General features: G+C 44.3%; 1 protein-coding gene across 7 annotated transcripts in view; it reads left to right on the plus strand.

The window, feature by feature from the left end:
- Positions 1 to 17580, plus strand: part of RGS6 (regulator of G protein signaling 6) — a 257675-nt gene that overhangs the window by 213059 nt on the left and 27036 nt on the right. For 5 of the 7 annotated variants that reach the window (XM_044436436.1, XM_044436437.1, XM_044436433.1 and 2 more), the window contains 2 exons: positions 201 to 326; positions 11613 to 11799. In XM_044436436.1, coding sequence (XP_044292371.1) covers positions 201 to 326; positions 11613 to 11799 — 313 coding nt within the window. The remainder of the gene's footprint in view (positions 1 to 200; positions 327 to 11612; positions 11800 to 17580) is intronic. The other 2 variants (XR_006415338.1, XR_006415339.1) reach the window with 1 other exon arrangement.

Below are 17580 nucleotides of genomic sequence, written 5' to 3' on the forward strand. Positions count from 1 at the left end.
TTCGACAGAGTAACAAATCATCCATTTTCATGCATACAGATTTCTCCATTCTTTGAAGTGAAGGGATGCATGGTTTCCCCGCAATTTAATTTAAATTGTCACTAGAAGCTCATTGGTGAACTTTTGGATTAAACTGTCACAGAGAAATGTTTGTGGAATTAACACAGAGGTACTTATCTCTCCTTTGCATCTTTTAATAGCAAAGAACCTTCGCAGCACCGTGTCAAAAGATGGGGCTTCTCTATAGATGAGGTGTTGAAGGATCCAGTGGGGCGTGACCAGTTTCTTCGGTTTTTGGAATCAGAATTCAGCTCTGAAAACCTAAGGTAAAAACCCTTATAGTACTAATGTTCAAAAACACTCATAGCACCCATGCAGGAGAACAGTTCACTGTCACCAAGAGTAATATTTCAATGAGGAATCCGAGGACTGCTGTGCTGAGTACAACCAATTACTAGGGCAGCTACAATGGTCTCTGTCTAAAAGGTGGACTGATATTTTTATTTATTTTTAAATTGATAGGCTGCTGAATAACCTGGCAGGGCTTTCTAATCAGCGAACAAGATACAAGACCAATTTAATTACATTTGCACCGAACATTACAATATTTGGAGTGTGTGGGGAGGGAACCCAGTTGCTGGTAGTAGAACAAGATCTTAGGCAAGTTGTTTGAATCAGGTTTCAAAATACCTATGGAAAAGAACAGTTTTCACTTGGTACCAGAATGAAAGTAATGATGGTGCCTGGCAGAACTCTCTAAGAAGCCCATTCCAAAGGTGGGGGACAGCCATCGAAAGGGCCTTCTTCTAATCACCATCCAGAACCCCATGGTGTAACCTCCATGGGCAGAACAACGATCTCCCAGCATTTTTTGCACCCATCCTTGTTAAAAGTTACACTGAGGGCGTTCTGAAAGAAACCATCCGGAAGGAAATAATGTTAGATATGCTAGGATAAGGTGGTCCAACTGTTTGTTCTTCAAGGGCTGCATGAGGACTTTGACATGGAACCTGGGGGGCTGCACAATGAATTACATCTCCATATCATAAATGTAAGTGTTTGTGATATATTTATTTAATATATTCAATCAATGTATTTAATTAGCCATTAATTAAACAATTTCATTAATTGGATGAAGAAGAACTCAGCTCCTTCTCCGACCACAGCCAGAGCACACTGGCCACTCCTCTGGGGTGGCCCATCCTTTTCTTCCCTGTTTCTCCCACCCAGAAACCTTCCTATCTGACCCCCACTGCCACTCCTTCCTTCTTGGAAATGGTGGACTGAGCCTCTTGGACTCGAGCCACCAAACTTCTCCAGCAGCCTCACCTGCTCCTGCTGAAAAGTGCAAAGGTGCTCAGCCTCAGAAGAGAGTGGGATGGGCTGGCAGCCTCGAGAGAGCTTGCTGCAGTCATGCCTGTGCCAGCTCTGAGGTCTGGATGGTGGGGGAACAAGGGGGATCCAAGCAGCAAGAGAGCTGCAGAACAAGGCCTCAGGGGCTGCATGTGGGCTGCATGTTGGGCCATCTTGTGCTAAAAGATCCACATGGTGACTGCAGAAAGCTGGTGGGACTCCGCAGTTCACATCCAGCACTGGGTTTCTCCATCATATCCATATCCTTCAGGGAGAAGGGAAGATTTCCCATGAGAAGCTTGCTGCCATCTTAACGAGTTCACTTGCATCCTCCCTTTGAAGAGGGTTGTCCACACAAATGTACAGTGTAACAGGGTGTCTTCAAGATAACAGGCAAATCCATTGAAAGACTTCAGAAGACTCAGACCCACGAAAATCCTGCAATGCATTTTCAGTGTGTAACGTTCATTTTAAAAAGTCTTTGGCAATTTGGTTTGCTTGAAGAAGACGGTGTGAACAGGCTGGAAAAGCCATTGCCCAGGATCACACTGAAGCACAGGTAAGCTTCACTGAAAGGCTTACCTGTGCATACCTCTGACCTAGATTGTGGCCATAGGGTGATGAGGCTGAAAAAGCAATTTAACAGGCAGTTTATTTTCTATGCACTCAGTGTCTAGTGTTCAATTCATTGGAGGGGGCACTGCAGTCCTGATACAGGCCATTTCTCTATTGATTTCCCTGCAGCATCTTCTTTACTGTTATCACCCCTGCGTCATAAGAGATTCATAGCCCAGTTCTTTCCTGGCTAGCAGCAGGTCTTCCAGTGGTGTCTTTGCAAGGAGAATTTGCACTGTAGATCATTGGGCCTCTTTTGTAGTTTAAGAGCAACTCTGCAGCATACGTGCAACTGAGCTACTGGGTCTTTGCACAGGCCCTGCTATAGCAAACACCTTTCTTCCACTCTTCTTCAGTTCCTCTCTGTCTTCTTGAATTCTTTCTTGCCCCTTCAGTTAGCTACACCTATATAAATATTTATAATGACATGGACAAATTCCCCAAATGAGCAACTTGGGCGGTATGTTTGGTGGAAAGCTGATAAACCTCCTTTTTACCAATGCAAAAATGGTGAATTCAAGCATGCTGTTTATCAAGCTCAATTCTGTTGTTTCTGAGTTTTAAATTAACAGAACAAAACTGCATTTGGAATTGCTATGTTTCCTTATAACAGACTGATTTTACAACATTAACATCTGTTGCTCAACAAAATTAATTACATTTTCTGCATAGGTTATCAAATCATTGTCAAGCAAATGTAACTACAGGTTTTATGAATCATGTGGTCCGTTGCTTCCTAATTTAAAACAAAGGAACAAAGGGCACAGTATGAAGTGCACAAACAGGGAGACTGTCTCTCAAAGTTCCTTATTTATTGAGGCCAGTTTAAAATGCCCAACACGTTTCAGGCAAAGCCTTCCTCAGATGCAACCTAATGTCTAAGAATTCTGGCTAAGATCCATTGGAATCAGAGTCCTAGGAAGGATTTTGTCCAAATTGCATCAGACATTTTAAACTGGATTCAGTAATACAGCACAGCTTGAAATAGTCCCCCTTAGTGGTGTGCTTCATACTTCCAACACTGAACTTTATCATCACCAAAAAAATCAAAATAATGTTAATATTGATGGCAATAATCTTACTCATCCATGCAAGTACCTGCTTTCGTTCTATATTTGTGTGCTGTGATGTGTTGCATTTTCCTTATCATGAAACTACATTTGTTTGATCAGCATCGCATGTCATGAGTTCTTCAAAAAACATCAGGTCCTGGACACATTGACATCAGTTTTGGCATTGCTATTGCATTTATCCATGCCATTTGCCCCAGCACAAGTACATACAGAATGTTACAAGTTGCTTGCCTCCAAGCCATTCACTGATAATGAGCCCTCTGTGTGTGGAACTTTATCACATCACTTGTCATTCAGTGGCAATGGCTCAGGTGATTGACATTTGACAAATAAAACTAGTCTTGCCTTATCATAGCTGCCTTCATTTGGAAGACTACTTCTTGCAGTCAAATTGCTCAACTGACTGTAGTTTTCATGATTCAATTACCATTACTAAGCTTTTCCAAGCTGTTTTCTTGCCTGGGTTCACATGATTGAGGAAGAAAATTGAGCCATAGTTGCTGGGGAGGTCCCACTTCGTTTTCATAATTTTCCACAGCAGGTGTAGTTTACCATGTGGGCCAAACCCAGTGAGGTCCAAGGTAAGGGTAGCTTCCAAACTACCCAACAACCTTTGCATATTCCAGGATCCCAGGGGAGTGATTGGAAAAGCAAAAGTTGCACCATAGAACACAATCATCTGACTAAGAAATCACTAGGGGAAGATGTGGGGCTTCCATATGACTATATTCAAGTGCCCATATTCCAAACTAGATTAACAGAATGACCGCTAGTTGTTGAGAGCAGAGGAACCAGAAATGAAACAAGCTACCAAATGGGAAGGGTGGGTGAAAGGGCAAATGAAGGAGATGTACAGGAGCAACATCTTTCAGTACCTCAGACCTTTCAGAAGGGCAGGTGCAATCTCTAGATAAAGAGCCAGGCTCCCTGTGTAGCACAGATGGGCAGCATCTTTTGTAGACCCTCTACAATGCATTTAGGTGCTAATGGCTGGAATCCAGCAGAACTCTGCTCATGGAGCAAAACTTTCTTCCTCTCTCCTTCCGACTGTGGCCTTCTGTGCCACCTAAAATTTTGCTGTAAAGCTTTCCCCAGTGCATTTGGAGAGTTCACAAAAGGTGATGGGGAATCCCATCTCCCGTTCAGGAAACAGAATTAGTTCCCTCAGCAAACCCCCTGTCACTAGAGAGTCTGATTTTCAGCCCCTGTCCCCCAGTGCTTCATGAGGGCAACCAATTCCTCAAGAGAGCTGGGGATTTTACCACTAAGCCTTGGTTTCTGTGACTTCCAGTGAAGCTCCTGCAGCATCCTTTTCCCTTAGTGATTTATACAGGACATGGCTGTGCTGCCACAGCAGCACCTACAGGCACCATACCTGTCCTGGTAATGCCTTGCAGCTGAAGCTAATATTTGTTGCTCAGTCAGCCATCTTGGTAAACTTCTGTGGAAATAGTAAGGCACACTTCAGCCCACTCACATTGCTCCACTCAAATTTGCCACTTCTTCTCTCTCATCAGAATATGCTCAGGAGAAAAAAGAAAAGGTGGCATGTTTTCACCTGTTTACACATGGTATAAGAAACACTGGGTATCAGCTTGCCAGGAGACTTACTGTGGGCAGTGGGCCAGGCAGACTGTCACCTTTGTAGCTTTTCAGTGGTTCCATACCTTCTGCCTAAGGATCTACTGATTTTATTAAATCAGTTCCATCTGTGTTTTGCAGATAGTCAGATGTCCTCCATTCTGTTGTCCACTCATTAAGTGAATCAGATTCTATTAATCTGAAAACCCCCCAAATAAACAGTCCACAAGTCCTCAGGATCTGCACAGCTCAGAAAAAGATGCTCTGCTGTGGAATCTGCAAGACAGAGCCACAAAAATCTGAACTCATTTGAATCTGTTTGCAGATTTCTTCAGCATCCCTATTACTAGCCAAGCATATTGAGCCAATGAATACTGCTGATGAAGGAGGAGGTAATGGGAGACATGCCCCTCTAGTCAGCTATAAACATCAGTCTACCAGAGCACTGAGAACTTGTGATTTTGCCAGCAGTACTTCTAAAGGCACATAGTTCACTCTAGATCTTCCCAACTGGGTCAATCTGTGCTTATGAAATCGTCAATAGAAGGGTAATTCCTGTGTATCCTTAACTTCTCTAAGAATCTTCTGGGATCTCCTAAAATAAACTTGGTTATTTATGATATCTGACAAGTGCAAAATGTAAGATAGATGTTGTCAACATGCTGTCATTGTAACTAAGGCAAACGATGGTGTCATGTCACTATCAACAAGTCACTTAGTGTGCAATTTTAAGCATATTTAGACAGGAAAAGGTTCCTGTGATTCCCAGTATGCCTCAGACAGCAACATATCATGCCCTACTTTAAAAGGAAGGGTCTGTGCAAAGGTGCAAAAGGGCCAATCACAATATACAAAAAATTGCAGCCAAATACACACATTATGCTCTTGTAAAAATGATGTCCCAACAACAGGTAGTTTGTTCCTGTAAAACAAATATCTATCTAAATCAACCCGGAACCACCTCCGCCACACACATTACCAGAGTCCATTAGTCAAAGGTGGCTTCTAATGAGACTCTTTCCTTGGATCCTCATAGAACGGGCAGCACAAAACACAATGGCTTATGGGTCATTTTGATGAACTCTCAGCTGTACCCTTTGTTACAGCTTTGTCCCCTTTGTAGCTGTAGCAGATAGAAGATGAGCTGACGTCTCCTGGAGCTGAAGTGAACGTTTATCTGTGCCAAGCCTATAGTCTCCTGGCCACTAGAGGGCGCAGGCACTCCATAGGTACCTGTTTGTGCTGAATGCTTGACATCACATCATACACAAAGGAGCATGATATCCCGCGGACTTGCTGAAGAGCAAAAGCATGACTTTTGCCGAACTGTTGCTACCCATTAAGTGTTCACGAGTTACACTGGAAAATGTGGAACTTAAAATTGGCCTAATGTGGAGCTTCAAAAGCATGCAGCACTCTTCATGACTGTGAAACGGGGCGCTGCTCTGCATGCTCTGTTTCTAGCCTGCATCAGATGCCCTGAGCCACACTTACGGGAACAGAATCGGAATAGTAACCGGCTTGTCAGTAGCCCAGCTAGTGCCTTGGGATCTCAGTGGTTTTCCTTTCTGTAGCCAATGTTCCTCTCTCAGCTTGCAGCCAGCTTGTGATTTGGATAGTGCTTTTCATTTATTTGCAAACAGATATAACTGCAGATTACAGAAAAATATATAAACACCTTTTTCTGTAATTTTAATGAAGAAACATTTATGAACCATTCTTTTGCACTTTCTCATACTGCATTAATGGTATTCACAACTTACATAGTCCAAGAGAGAGAAAGGGTTTTTGTGTTGCATCATAAGAAAATGTTCTTAGCGGGAGTGATCTTTCCCCAATGAGCTAAACATACATTCACGTTCCATACACATGTCTGAAGCTAAGCTGGTTTGGCTTCATAAGACCACCTGGGAACCATATGTATGTGGTTTCGAGTTCCTCAGATGACAAGTGGAGTATAAGTTAATAAATAAATTCATTTCACTGGAATCCTTTGACATACTGCAGACCCAGGTCAGTGAAAGTACAATTTCTAAGATTTCCCATTATCTGGGAAGACAAAATTAATCTTTTTATGTGATGATGGATTAAATTGTTTGGAAGGCCTGAATAATATGTTACGTTTTTTATAGTCATACTAAGTGATTCCACCACTTGGTAGCTTGTGGAGACAAACCGGAACTGATATAGCTGATAAGCACTTCTGTGTCCCCAAAAGCTAATCACATACTTAATCTCCCTTGAAGCTCGATGTGGCTTTGGGCACAGCCCTGTTATCATGCCTGAGCACATGAGCCTCTGAACTTGGAGGCTGGCACACATCCTGTGCCCTGAACAAAGAGTGAAGGTAGTGACCCTGCTGCTGCTGCTGCTGCTGCTGCATTCACACCACAGTATGTATCTAACGGTCTTTTTCATCCATCTAGCTAAAAGACCAGAAGGGGAAGAGAAGGAGGGTGAGATGCCCTGCACCCAGGTTCCTTCCTTTCCCTCCGACCCTTGGCACACCCTTTTTTATCCCCTCTGAGCCATATTGACAACCCAAGGTTGAGGGACACAGCCAGCACGATCCTTTTCATGCTGGGTGCAAGGGGGCAGGTCCAGTGCTCAATCTTCAGAGTCCCCACTCCAAGGCCACATGATACATGGAACTTAATCCCCTATGAACTCATTTATAGGAAGCACACCTCCTTTGCTATATATTTACATACTGTTTTCAAGAGTGCATATGCATGAAAGTTACTCATAGTAGTGATACCCCCACTGGGAATCTGTGGGCTGGGCCCAGAGATGCCTGCTTGCCAGTGGAATGAGCAAGGGCCAGCAAACAGATTTGCCCTCTCACTTCCATTCCTCCATGCCCCTTTCCCTTGTCTGCTGCAGAGGTTGGGAGACCTCCTGGAGCAGATTTGGTGGGGGGGATGCAGTGGGTTGGAGAGCAAGGCTGAGTCCTGCTGCACAAGTGGAAGTCTCTCACCTAATGTTGGCTTTAACCCTGTGAATTGTCCCTGCCACTCATGCAGTGCTATGTATCTTCCCTGCCACTCACAGAGAACTCAGCAAAGTTTTGATATATTCTATTTTCACTTTGGTAGGTGCACTTGCAAAAGCAAATATTAAAATAATATGGAAGAATGGTCTCAGTTCCAGTGGTACACATAGCACTGCATTGTTAACTTGAAAAGACAATTGCCAATGGTTCCATTAAAAACATGTTTCTGGCACATCCTGATTTGTACTGCCCATTGTTCTCACCAGTAGTTCTGCTGGGCTCCTTGGCTCTAATGTCTTTGTCGAGGCTACAAAATTAGGCCCTTGGAATGTATTTATTTACATGTATTCATAGGCTGCCTTTAACTGCCGAGGCCTTCCTAGGTGGCTTACAATACGGGACAGAAGGGTGATAGTGGGAACAGTCCACAGAGGGCAGTCTATCACTCCATGCAGTATTAAAATAAACAATGAATATGTCCTGAGTAAATAGAAACCTTTTGAGAGGAAGAGCAAAGGCAGAAGACAAAGGATAGCACAGTAGTATTGCCATGTGCCCTTGGCCACACGTGTAACGTTCATGTGTACAGAAGGACCACATGGTAGAGGTGGGCCTTGAAGACTCATTGAATGCCCTGGGACAGTTACAGAATGAGCTATCAGACAATGGACTAAAGTTTAGCATCAAGAATGTACAGTGTTATTACAAAGCAAACAAACAACCGTGCTTAATATGCAAGGTCATTCCAGGAGTGAAGCAGCGTTCAGCTTGGACTGGGTATTCTTTAGTTAACTCTAAGTGGAGATAAGGAAAGAGGAGCCTCATGCGAAATGGGGATAAAGCCATTGGTGCCATGTAGGCATGCAAATCCTACTTGGGTTAATGAAGGAGAGGTTAGAATAGAAACAAAATACTGGGAGAGTGGAGAACGGAGGTAGAAGAACACAGAGGCTACCTCTCCTAACACAGAGGAAAGAGGGAGGTCTTGTTCTGAGGAATGCTATGCATAGGATGATTACCCCAGTACAAGAAACCACGATGGCTTCTATGGTCAGATCCTAAGGGCAAGCAGGGCTATTTCAAGGTCCGTTTATTCACCTTTTTGCTGATGAAGGCTTGAAAGGAAAACATGGGAATTGCCCAGGCTTGCATTCTTCATAAATCCCTAACTAATAGCACTGGAGAAGGGAGAAGAGCACTGGAGGAGAAAGCGAGCACTGGTTGAGACGGACCTTCCCCAGAGCATGCACTGGTAGAATGCTAAGTTCTTGTAAGTTTCTCTTGGTTAACTGAGGGAGACTTTTTCCCAAAATCAAATGGGAGAATGATACCCTCCGTGCTAACAGGAATGTTGCTGGATGGAGAAGGCTGTGCTAGGGAGGTACTTAAGAGGCGCACGGCTCCATAACACTGGCTTGCTTTTTTAACCCAGGTCTTCTCTTGTAGATCTCGTTGCTGATAGCAAGTGCTGTGATCTTTGAAGAGTAACAAGCAGAATGCCATTTTCAATTGTTGTTAATATTAAAATATAAAACCGGTCTTTCCTTCTTTTTCCAGAAACTTGTGGTGGTGTTTGCAGTTTGCAAATGTTTTCCTTATGGTTGTTTATTTCAGATCTGTGTCCTCTTTGTCTCAGTTGCTGTAATCCTCGGTCACAGCAGTGCCTGTTGTCTTAGGTTTACATTATGTCCTGCCTGCCCCTGTCACAACTGCGTGCTGTCTGGAATGAAAATGCCATGATGAATGTTTTCCTCTGGCTACGCGTCCTTTTCCTCGGGCTGCTCTGCTGTTGCTGAATAGGGCAGCCACTGAAATAGCTTTGTCCTATTTGCTAAGGGCCTTCCATACCTGATATCATCCATAGCTGTCACCATTTTCACTCTCCTATCCCACAGATTTTGCAAACCAAACCTCAGAGAAAGTTCTTTCTTTCTTTCTTTCTTTCTTTATTAACTAATGTATGCGTTGTATCTCTACCCTGCCTTTCCACTAAAAACAGTGCTTCAGGCAGCCAATAATGATATAATATAGATAAAAATGGAACATGATTAAAAGATAACTGCATCAATAAAAACGCCTCAGTGAAAACATCTGTATGGCATTATAAACTATAGTGTTTTGTGGTAAGTTTGCTTATTACCTATTTGGTATTTCTTTTTCTCTTCTATATCACTTTGAGAGGATTCTACCCATAAAGATGACCTAACAATAAATTTCAATAAATAAAAGAAATTAATTGTAACCATATTCAAAATACTGCCATTAAAAAGGAATTAGTAATAAACGGCACCCATTTTAGGACCCTCATTTTCTTACCATTTCCCAACCACGTTATATACTCATCTGCAGCAGAAGAGATTGCATGATGGTATCTAGACTGCGTTAAATGCCAGTCATTTTCTTTAAGAATTGCAGGCACTCACGCGGGATCTGCATAAACCGTGGATCCCAAGAGTGGTCTGCACCACAGTTGATCGTTGTGGTTCTCCATATCTTTAATGGCTTCTCCTCCTTGCTTTTTCTTTTTGGTTGCCATGGCTATGGAGGAGGGGAACCGGAATGGACAGTCAATCAAACTACAGGCGGTTTTGAAAGACAACTGTGGTACAGCCCTCCAGAGCTTGTCACAGATGGCTTTCATACCTCTTGCTGAGTCGAGAGATTGTTAAGAACAGGAAATAGCTGCATATAGAAGCCGTTCTTTTGTGTGAGCAGGTACAGCAAGAAAAATCTTTGCAAGCTCAGGCCAGATGTCATAAGTAGATGAGTGGAAAATACATTTTTCCAGTATTAGCAACATGACTGAGGGTCATGCTTAAGGAAAGAAAAACTCCATGGAGAATAAGAAGAGAGAGTCACCTGATGAATTGGCATGGCTCTTTGACATGTAGTGTTACTCAAGCAGCTCTTGAAAGACTTGCCATCCCAGTATATGCCACACAGATGCCTCCACTGAGTTTCCATATCCCTCATCCCAGGTCTGGTCTACACAGATGGTCATCACTTGGCGACTTGCATATGTGCATGATCCTTTGCAGATCAAATGCCCTGTCATATCTCCCTTCATACAATAAGGTTTGAATGGAATTTGGTTTTGGTTTTTTTACATGGAGCTGGTTGCACATTCAGCAGCCAGTGAGCAGAAGTGACCAGAAGCCAGGGGCAACTTGGCCACCTGCTAGTGTACCACCTGCAAAGAAACAGCAAAGTGAAGGGGAGGGACTATAGCTGAGGGGCAGGGCAGCTATAGGACCCGGGCTGTCCCTGGTACCTCTAGTTGAGAGCATCAAGACTTTTTTCTGCCTCAGGCCCTGAGGAACCTGCTGTCAATCAGCGAAGACAATATTGCTCTATATGGAGAAGTCAACTGATATCTTGCAATGTTGCCTCAGCAGAGCTCTCTGCCTAGATTTGCCCCAAGGTCACAAAGACGGTGAATGCCTTCAGGTATCATTACCACATTATATAAATGCCTGATGCTGATGAAACATCTTCTCAGCAGGAGAAAATGGATGCCTTTATTTCCCAAGTTGACCTTAAAGCGTATGTGGGTAATGTCCACATCCACCTTGTAGTGCTGTGCACATACCCAGTTGTATCAGGATGTGGTGCTGAGCACTGATAATGTTAAAAGGCATATGGAGGAAGACAGCTTTCTCACATGTGGTGAAAAGCAAGATTGTGCAAGGTGGGTCCCAGGAACATTGGGAGCTGCCTTGTAGAGAGTTCAGGCCCTTGGCCCAGTATGGTTTCAGGCAGAAGTGTTTCCTGGCTCTACCTGGAGGGGCCAGGGATCAAAACTAGGACCTTCTGAATGCAAGACCTGCTCTGCCACTCAACCACAGTTGCCTCGTCTCTGCTATGAACAGATGATCTATATGGGACAGAACTAGGATTACTCTGAGCTGTGGCAACTCAAGTAAACTCATATTTCTGAGATTTTTTTTTCCTCCTCTTTCTTCTCCCCGCCCCCCACTCCTTCTCCTGCCTCAATACAGGTTTTGGTTGGCCGTCCAGGATCTCAAAAAACAGCCGTTGCAAGATGTAGCTACCAGGGTAGAAGATATCTGGCAAGAGTTCCTAGCACCTGGAGCCCAGAGTGCCATCAATCTGGACTCTCACAGCTATGAAATAACCAGCCAAAATGTCAAAGACCCAGGGAGGTACACATATGAAGATGCACAGGTTCGGATTTGCGTGTCCTTCCTAATAGCGCATTAGAACAAAAGTGGGGATGTTACATTTTAATTTCACGTTCTGCTTTTGTCAAGATATGCTCAAGTTTAACAAGTTAATCTATGTGATGGAAACTATGAAAGGCAGTCAGGGGAAAATATTCTCCATTAGATTTGCTCCCAAACATAGCGAATTGACAGAATCCCCATAGCTTTAGCTGAATGTGTTCTCATCATGAAAAGGACAGTGTTCCTGTTAGAAAGCCCATTGAGCCCTTGCTCCTCTGCTGGGCCTCTCCTCTGTGCTCCTTAATCTTGGAAAGAAGTTGTAGCAGAACCTGTGAGCGTGCTCTTCTTTAGCAGAAGATGCCAGCACAAAGATGTCCATAAAGGGGCTGAGCCTTGGCACACAACATGGATTTCAGGAAACAGACCTGGCACACCATGGCTCAAATTAAGCCCTATCTTCCCCCAAGTTTTACTCTCATGTACACACCACATTCCAGTGTACTGAGCCAGGAGTAATTAGCTAAACAAACAAGCAAGCAAACACAGGTGTTGCAGGGAAGATAGGAGGGTATTATATTAAAACTGTGCAAGGTGGGGAAGAGAACGCACAGAATGTGAACGTCCTTGGATGGGAAGAAACACAAGAAACATCCTTGTACACTGTCGATGGGTCCTGTTAGCCCTCCCATAAACTCAAGCAAGTTATGTTCACCCCTAAATAGATCAGCATGGAATTTACATGTAATGAAAGATCAGAAACATTCTCGTGTGACTGCTGATTGGGCATCATGCTTCATTAGGGGCCTACCCCTGTGGAGCTGTCAGTAACCTCAATCCCTGAGCTTGACAGTTCTGAATTTCCAGACTGAGCCTATGCATACTGCAGCCTATTCATGAGCAAGGCTGCATGGAGTCACATGCAGAGAGGGCAAGTGAGGGGCAGCTTTGACTGCTCCCCGCTCCCTGTAGGCAACACTGTGGCTTCAGTCTTCCCAAGTGGTGCCAAGGAGGGTGGACACGAGAGGGGAGGAAGGAGTGCCTGCTGTCTGCTTGTGTTTGCATGCATCCTGGTCCCCCTCCCTCCACCCCAGAAACAGCATCACTGCAAGCAGGCAGCACTGGGGGGAGGTTCCAGGGGTTTCCTAGCTGCCCTCCACACTGATTTCAGCCTTCACTACAAGACAGAAAGGAGGGGAGGTTGGTATTAAAAATGCACTCTTTGATGGCCTCTTCTCACCAATCAGCTGCTTCCCCTTCAAAACAGAAGTAGCAGTTAGAAGCACCCTTTTCAAATATAGGTTTCCCATCAGGTACCCTCCGTAACTTGAGCTAGCCAAGCTTCGCCTGTACCTCTGATGTGAAGAACCATAATGCTATGTATTTGAATCCTCGTCACTGTGTGCGTGAAGAAGCATGTGCAATGGAAGACAGCTCAGTAACATAGCTACTGGTACCCACCACCAAAAAATGCCCACATGGCAGAAACTAATTAATAAATTGCAGAACGGGGGTAGAATGAGTTCATATTTTAATGCAAAGTTAGCTAATTTCAAACTTTTAGCCTACTCAGTGAACAGAAATGTTATCACCCACCCACATTCACACTTTTGCAAATTTTGCCCTGGTGTTTTCCAAAAAAGATGTTTATTCATAATAAAAATAGTGTGCAAAATGCTTATAGTAGGAAATCTGCTTGGGAAAATACAAGCATTTGAACAAACATGTACAAAAATGCTTATGAATTTCATATGAACGTAAATTCAAAGTTCGGGATGAACTGAATTTAAGATTGGAAAGATAAGAATCTGAGAGAAAAGGAAACTGGCATATGTGTCCATCTTTAGCCTTATGTATGGCAAGGCACATGTGTGCCCATCTGATCAAGAACATATTAAAATGTCAAAGTGTAGCTGATTCAGGAGGATCAAAAAAGACAGAGAATATGAAGCAGGTAGAAACTAAAGTCTGTATGATAGCAGTTGACAGCAGTAGATCTCCAAGGAAAAACAAACTTCAAATTCCAAGCAAACAACCAATTGGCAGTTTCTTCTCAGTTTGGGGGACTGAAGCTAATGACAACCAGGACATTAAAAATGCAATCCTATGCATCCTTAGACAGAAAAAGTCCTGCAGTTCCCAGCATTCCCAAGTCATTGTTTGCTTGCAGGGACAGAATGGAGGCACGTTTGCTGACTTGTGGAAACAAAGCCTTACCACTTGGTAGCGAATGAAACAATTCATCCCACGCTGATTATAATGATGATTGAATTGGTGTTTTCCTTTGGCATGGGAGGAGAAAGGCTGAATCATTCCTGCTACTTCTGAAGGCCACGTCACATAGAAACAAGGCACCAGAATGCAGATTGTTTCTATATGTGGACAATAAAATAAGATTTCTCTAACATGCATACAAGAGAAAAGCATTGTTAAGCATGTTGATCTGCACAATCACTCAGAGGCAATGCAACTGTGGCTTTATGGTATACAATCCATCTCCTTAGTGGGCTTAAAACAGCACACACCGTTCATTACAAGTCCCCCACCCTGGTAAACAGACATATGGCAAGCCCAGATGGTAGATCTGTTTTCAGAATTACACCGCAGTCAAAGCATCCACCCACAGTGAAGTTTTGCCCTGGCTTCCATGGAATACAGTATTATATTTCCACATGTATTATACTTCTGCATATGTTTTTCACTTAAAACTCCCCACAGACCTGACCAAATATATCATAGTGCCGAGACTTTCTGGAATGCGGCCTACTGGACTAAGTTATTGTTACACCACAGAGCATTTGCTATTGTATACTGCTTGAGTACCACCACATCCTGTCCCTCTGCTCCCTCTCTTGGATGACAAAAAAGAAAGAAAGAACCCAAGGCTGCGACAAAAGCACCCTCTTTCCACTGCAGATTGAAGCTTGTGCACAGCATGTTCTTCACAGGGGAGTACACTGGAAGGTTAAGGATGTGGTGGTTTTAAGCCAGATCTTGGCAAGTGATAATGTTACCAAATCAGATCTTCAAATAGCTGCTGGCAGGCATTCACTGCTGGTAGCCCTTCACAGGATTGAACCTCTCCGTTGGGCTGTGTGGATGCAGCCAGCTGCATATCCTCCAGTATTTGAGCCAGAGATGCTACAAGCTCCTATTCAGATAGAATAACAGAATTATAGAATAGTAGTTGGAAAGGGTCATGAAAGCCATCAAGTCCAACCCCCTGCTGTTGCAGGACATCAATTTACACCATCCCACTCAGGTGGCTGTCCAGTCACTTTTCGAATGTCTCTAGTGTGGGAGAGCCCACCACCTCTCTAGTCAGCTGGTTCCACTGTGTATTGCTCTGACCATGAGGAAGCTTTTCCTGATGTCCAGCCTGAATGTGGGTTGTCGCAACTTGAATTGATTATTCTGCATCCTACACTCTGGCATCAGCAAGAAGAGATCTTGACCTTCCTCTTTGTGACAGCCTTTGAGGTACTCATAGAGGGATATCATGTCCCCCCCTCAGTCCTCTCAAGGCTGAACATGCCCAGTTCTCTCAGTTTCTCCTCATAAGGCAGTGTTCCCAAACCCTGGATCATTTTTGTTGCCTTCCTCTGGACCATTTCTAATTTACCTGCATCTTTCTTAAATCCTGGTGCCCTCAGCCCACAAAGATCTTTCACAGACCCAGCACAGATACGGGGGCATTTGGGGCTGGGTTTCTATGCCTGCTGTCTCAACTCCTCATTTTACGTATACCCATCTTGCAGGCAAATGTCTGCATAACAGACAGCCACGTAACAGTATGGGCTTGTATTCTACCTGACAGAGAACAATTCTCTATAGGAAGGGCTGTCAGAGGATGGTCCTCTGTTTGAAAGGCCATTCCACACAAGTCCAGTTCACTGAAAAAGTACCATAAGAAGGCAAAGCAATGGCCTTGGAGTGGCCTAGTCACTTAGTACCCGGACAGCAGACCAAGCAGCAGGCAAACAGCTCACCTAGCCACAGTCTTCCCCACTAGGGTGAGATGCAGTAATGATGTGTGTGCTTGCATGTGTGTGTGTGTGTGTGTGTATACATGCAAATTTTATGTAAATTCCCCCCCCCCCGTTTTGCTTTGAGGGGGGATGCACAATTGGCTTCCAGTATATTTCCAAAGCTAGACCCTCATGGCTGGACTGGGAGCTGGCCATGTAGATCTGTTGCAAACATTCCTCTGTGTACCCGTCTGGACACAAGGCATCTTACGGGACCCCTATTTTCACCAAGGATGTGGTCAGACTGGTGCTTCCACACTCATCATGCAGTGTGTAAATAGGAGTGCATATTCCTACCCACTGTCTGCGGTGTGCTTTACACATTCTGTGAACTTGAGTACAACCACAGTCCGTATGACCATGGAGGTGGCGATGTAGTGCAAGCCTGGACAAGGACTTTGTAGTCTGTTTGGAAACAGAAAGTGGGCTCTCTCCTCCTTTGCTTGGTGGTCGCAGTGAAGCAGCGAATGTGTGTGATCCAACAACACGCCCCAGGGAGCGAGGGATTAAAAGTTGTCCTGCAAGCAGGGTGTCTTCAGAAATGCACCGGAGGGTGGGCTGGGTGAATGAGAGAATCTAAGAGAAAGCAGCCTTTTGGGCCCATGAGCATATTCGGGTATTTGAGAAGTTGTCCTGGGAACAATCATAATATGAGTGGACATGGCTAGTCACAAAGGCCAAGTATCTTGCCTAGAGGCTGTCATGAGAAATTAAACTGGCAGCAGTTAGGGCAGCCCACTTTGCTCTGAAGCAGTCTTAGCTGCTGGTGAAATATATAATTGGGAGGAACAGGGTGTCCTGGCAGGCACCAAGGAAGGTACCTAGCCCTGGAATATACACTTGGGCAGGGCGCCACTAAGGCCTGAAGAAATCTGCAAAACATGCGACTCACCAAGCAGAACAAGGCCCTTAGCCATGTATTGTGAGCTGGGGTGGCTAAGTGGCCTGTTTTACTAAGAAGAGTCCTCTATTTTGGAGAGCTGTCAAAGGGCAGTCCTCTTCTCGAAGGTGTCTTCTGTGTGCTGCCAAGTCTGAATCTGGTTTAAAGCCAAAAAGGAGGAAAGAGCAGGGCCCTGGAAGTTTCCCATCAGCAAAACTTGGACAGCAGACTGAACAAGCAGGCAGATCACCTACTCAGTCTTATTCACTCTAGTGAGATGTATCCTACTTCCATTTAAATGATAGCAATTATTTCTAATTTACATCTAAAGGTATAAATTAGCATACATAAAAGCCATGCAAATCAGTTCCCCTTTTGTTTTGTTTTGTTCCTTTGGTGATTTTCTATCTTTTTTTGTAATGTATAAGTGGACATCCTACTGTGACCTGCCAGGTGCAGCTGCTATTTTTAGCTCTTGTCAGGCAGCACAAGTGTGAGGGCATGAGGGTGAGCCAGGGTGGTGTGGTGATTAAGAGCATGAGACTGGGAGTCAGGCGATCTGGGTTCTAGTCCCCACTTGGCCATGGAGCCAACGGGGTGACTGTGGGCCAGTCACAGACTCTCAGTCCAGCCTACCCCACAGGGTTGTTGCTGTGGGGATAAGAATGAGAGCAGGTGGAAGATAATGATGTAAGCTGCTTTGAGTTCATCCTAAGATAAAAGCAGGATATAACTTAAATAAGTGAGAGGTTTACTGATGGGCTTCCATACACGCGTAATAGACAGGGCTGTGTCCAAGTCTGAGGAGGGCTGGATCATGGGTCCTTCTAGTAGAGGTCTCATGCCACTAGAACTCCGCGCCTGTGCCAGTGGGTGG

The sequence above is a fragment of the Varanus komodoensis genome, unplaced genomic scaffold (genome assembly GCF_004798865.1).
Source record: "Varanus komodoensis strain SLA01 unplaced genomic scaffold, ASM479886v1 scaffold3, whole genome shotgun sequence".
Lineage (NCBI taxonomy): Eukaryota > Metazoa > Chordata > Lepidosauria > Squamata > Varanidae > Varanus > Varanus komodoensis.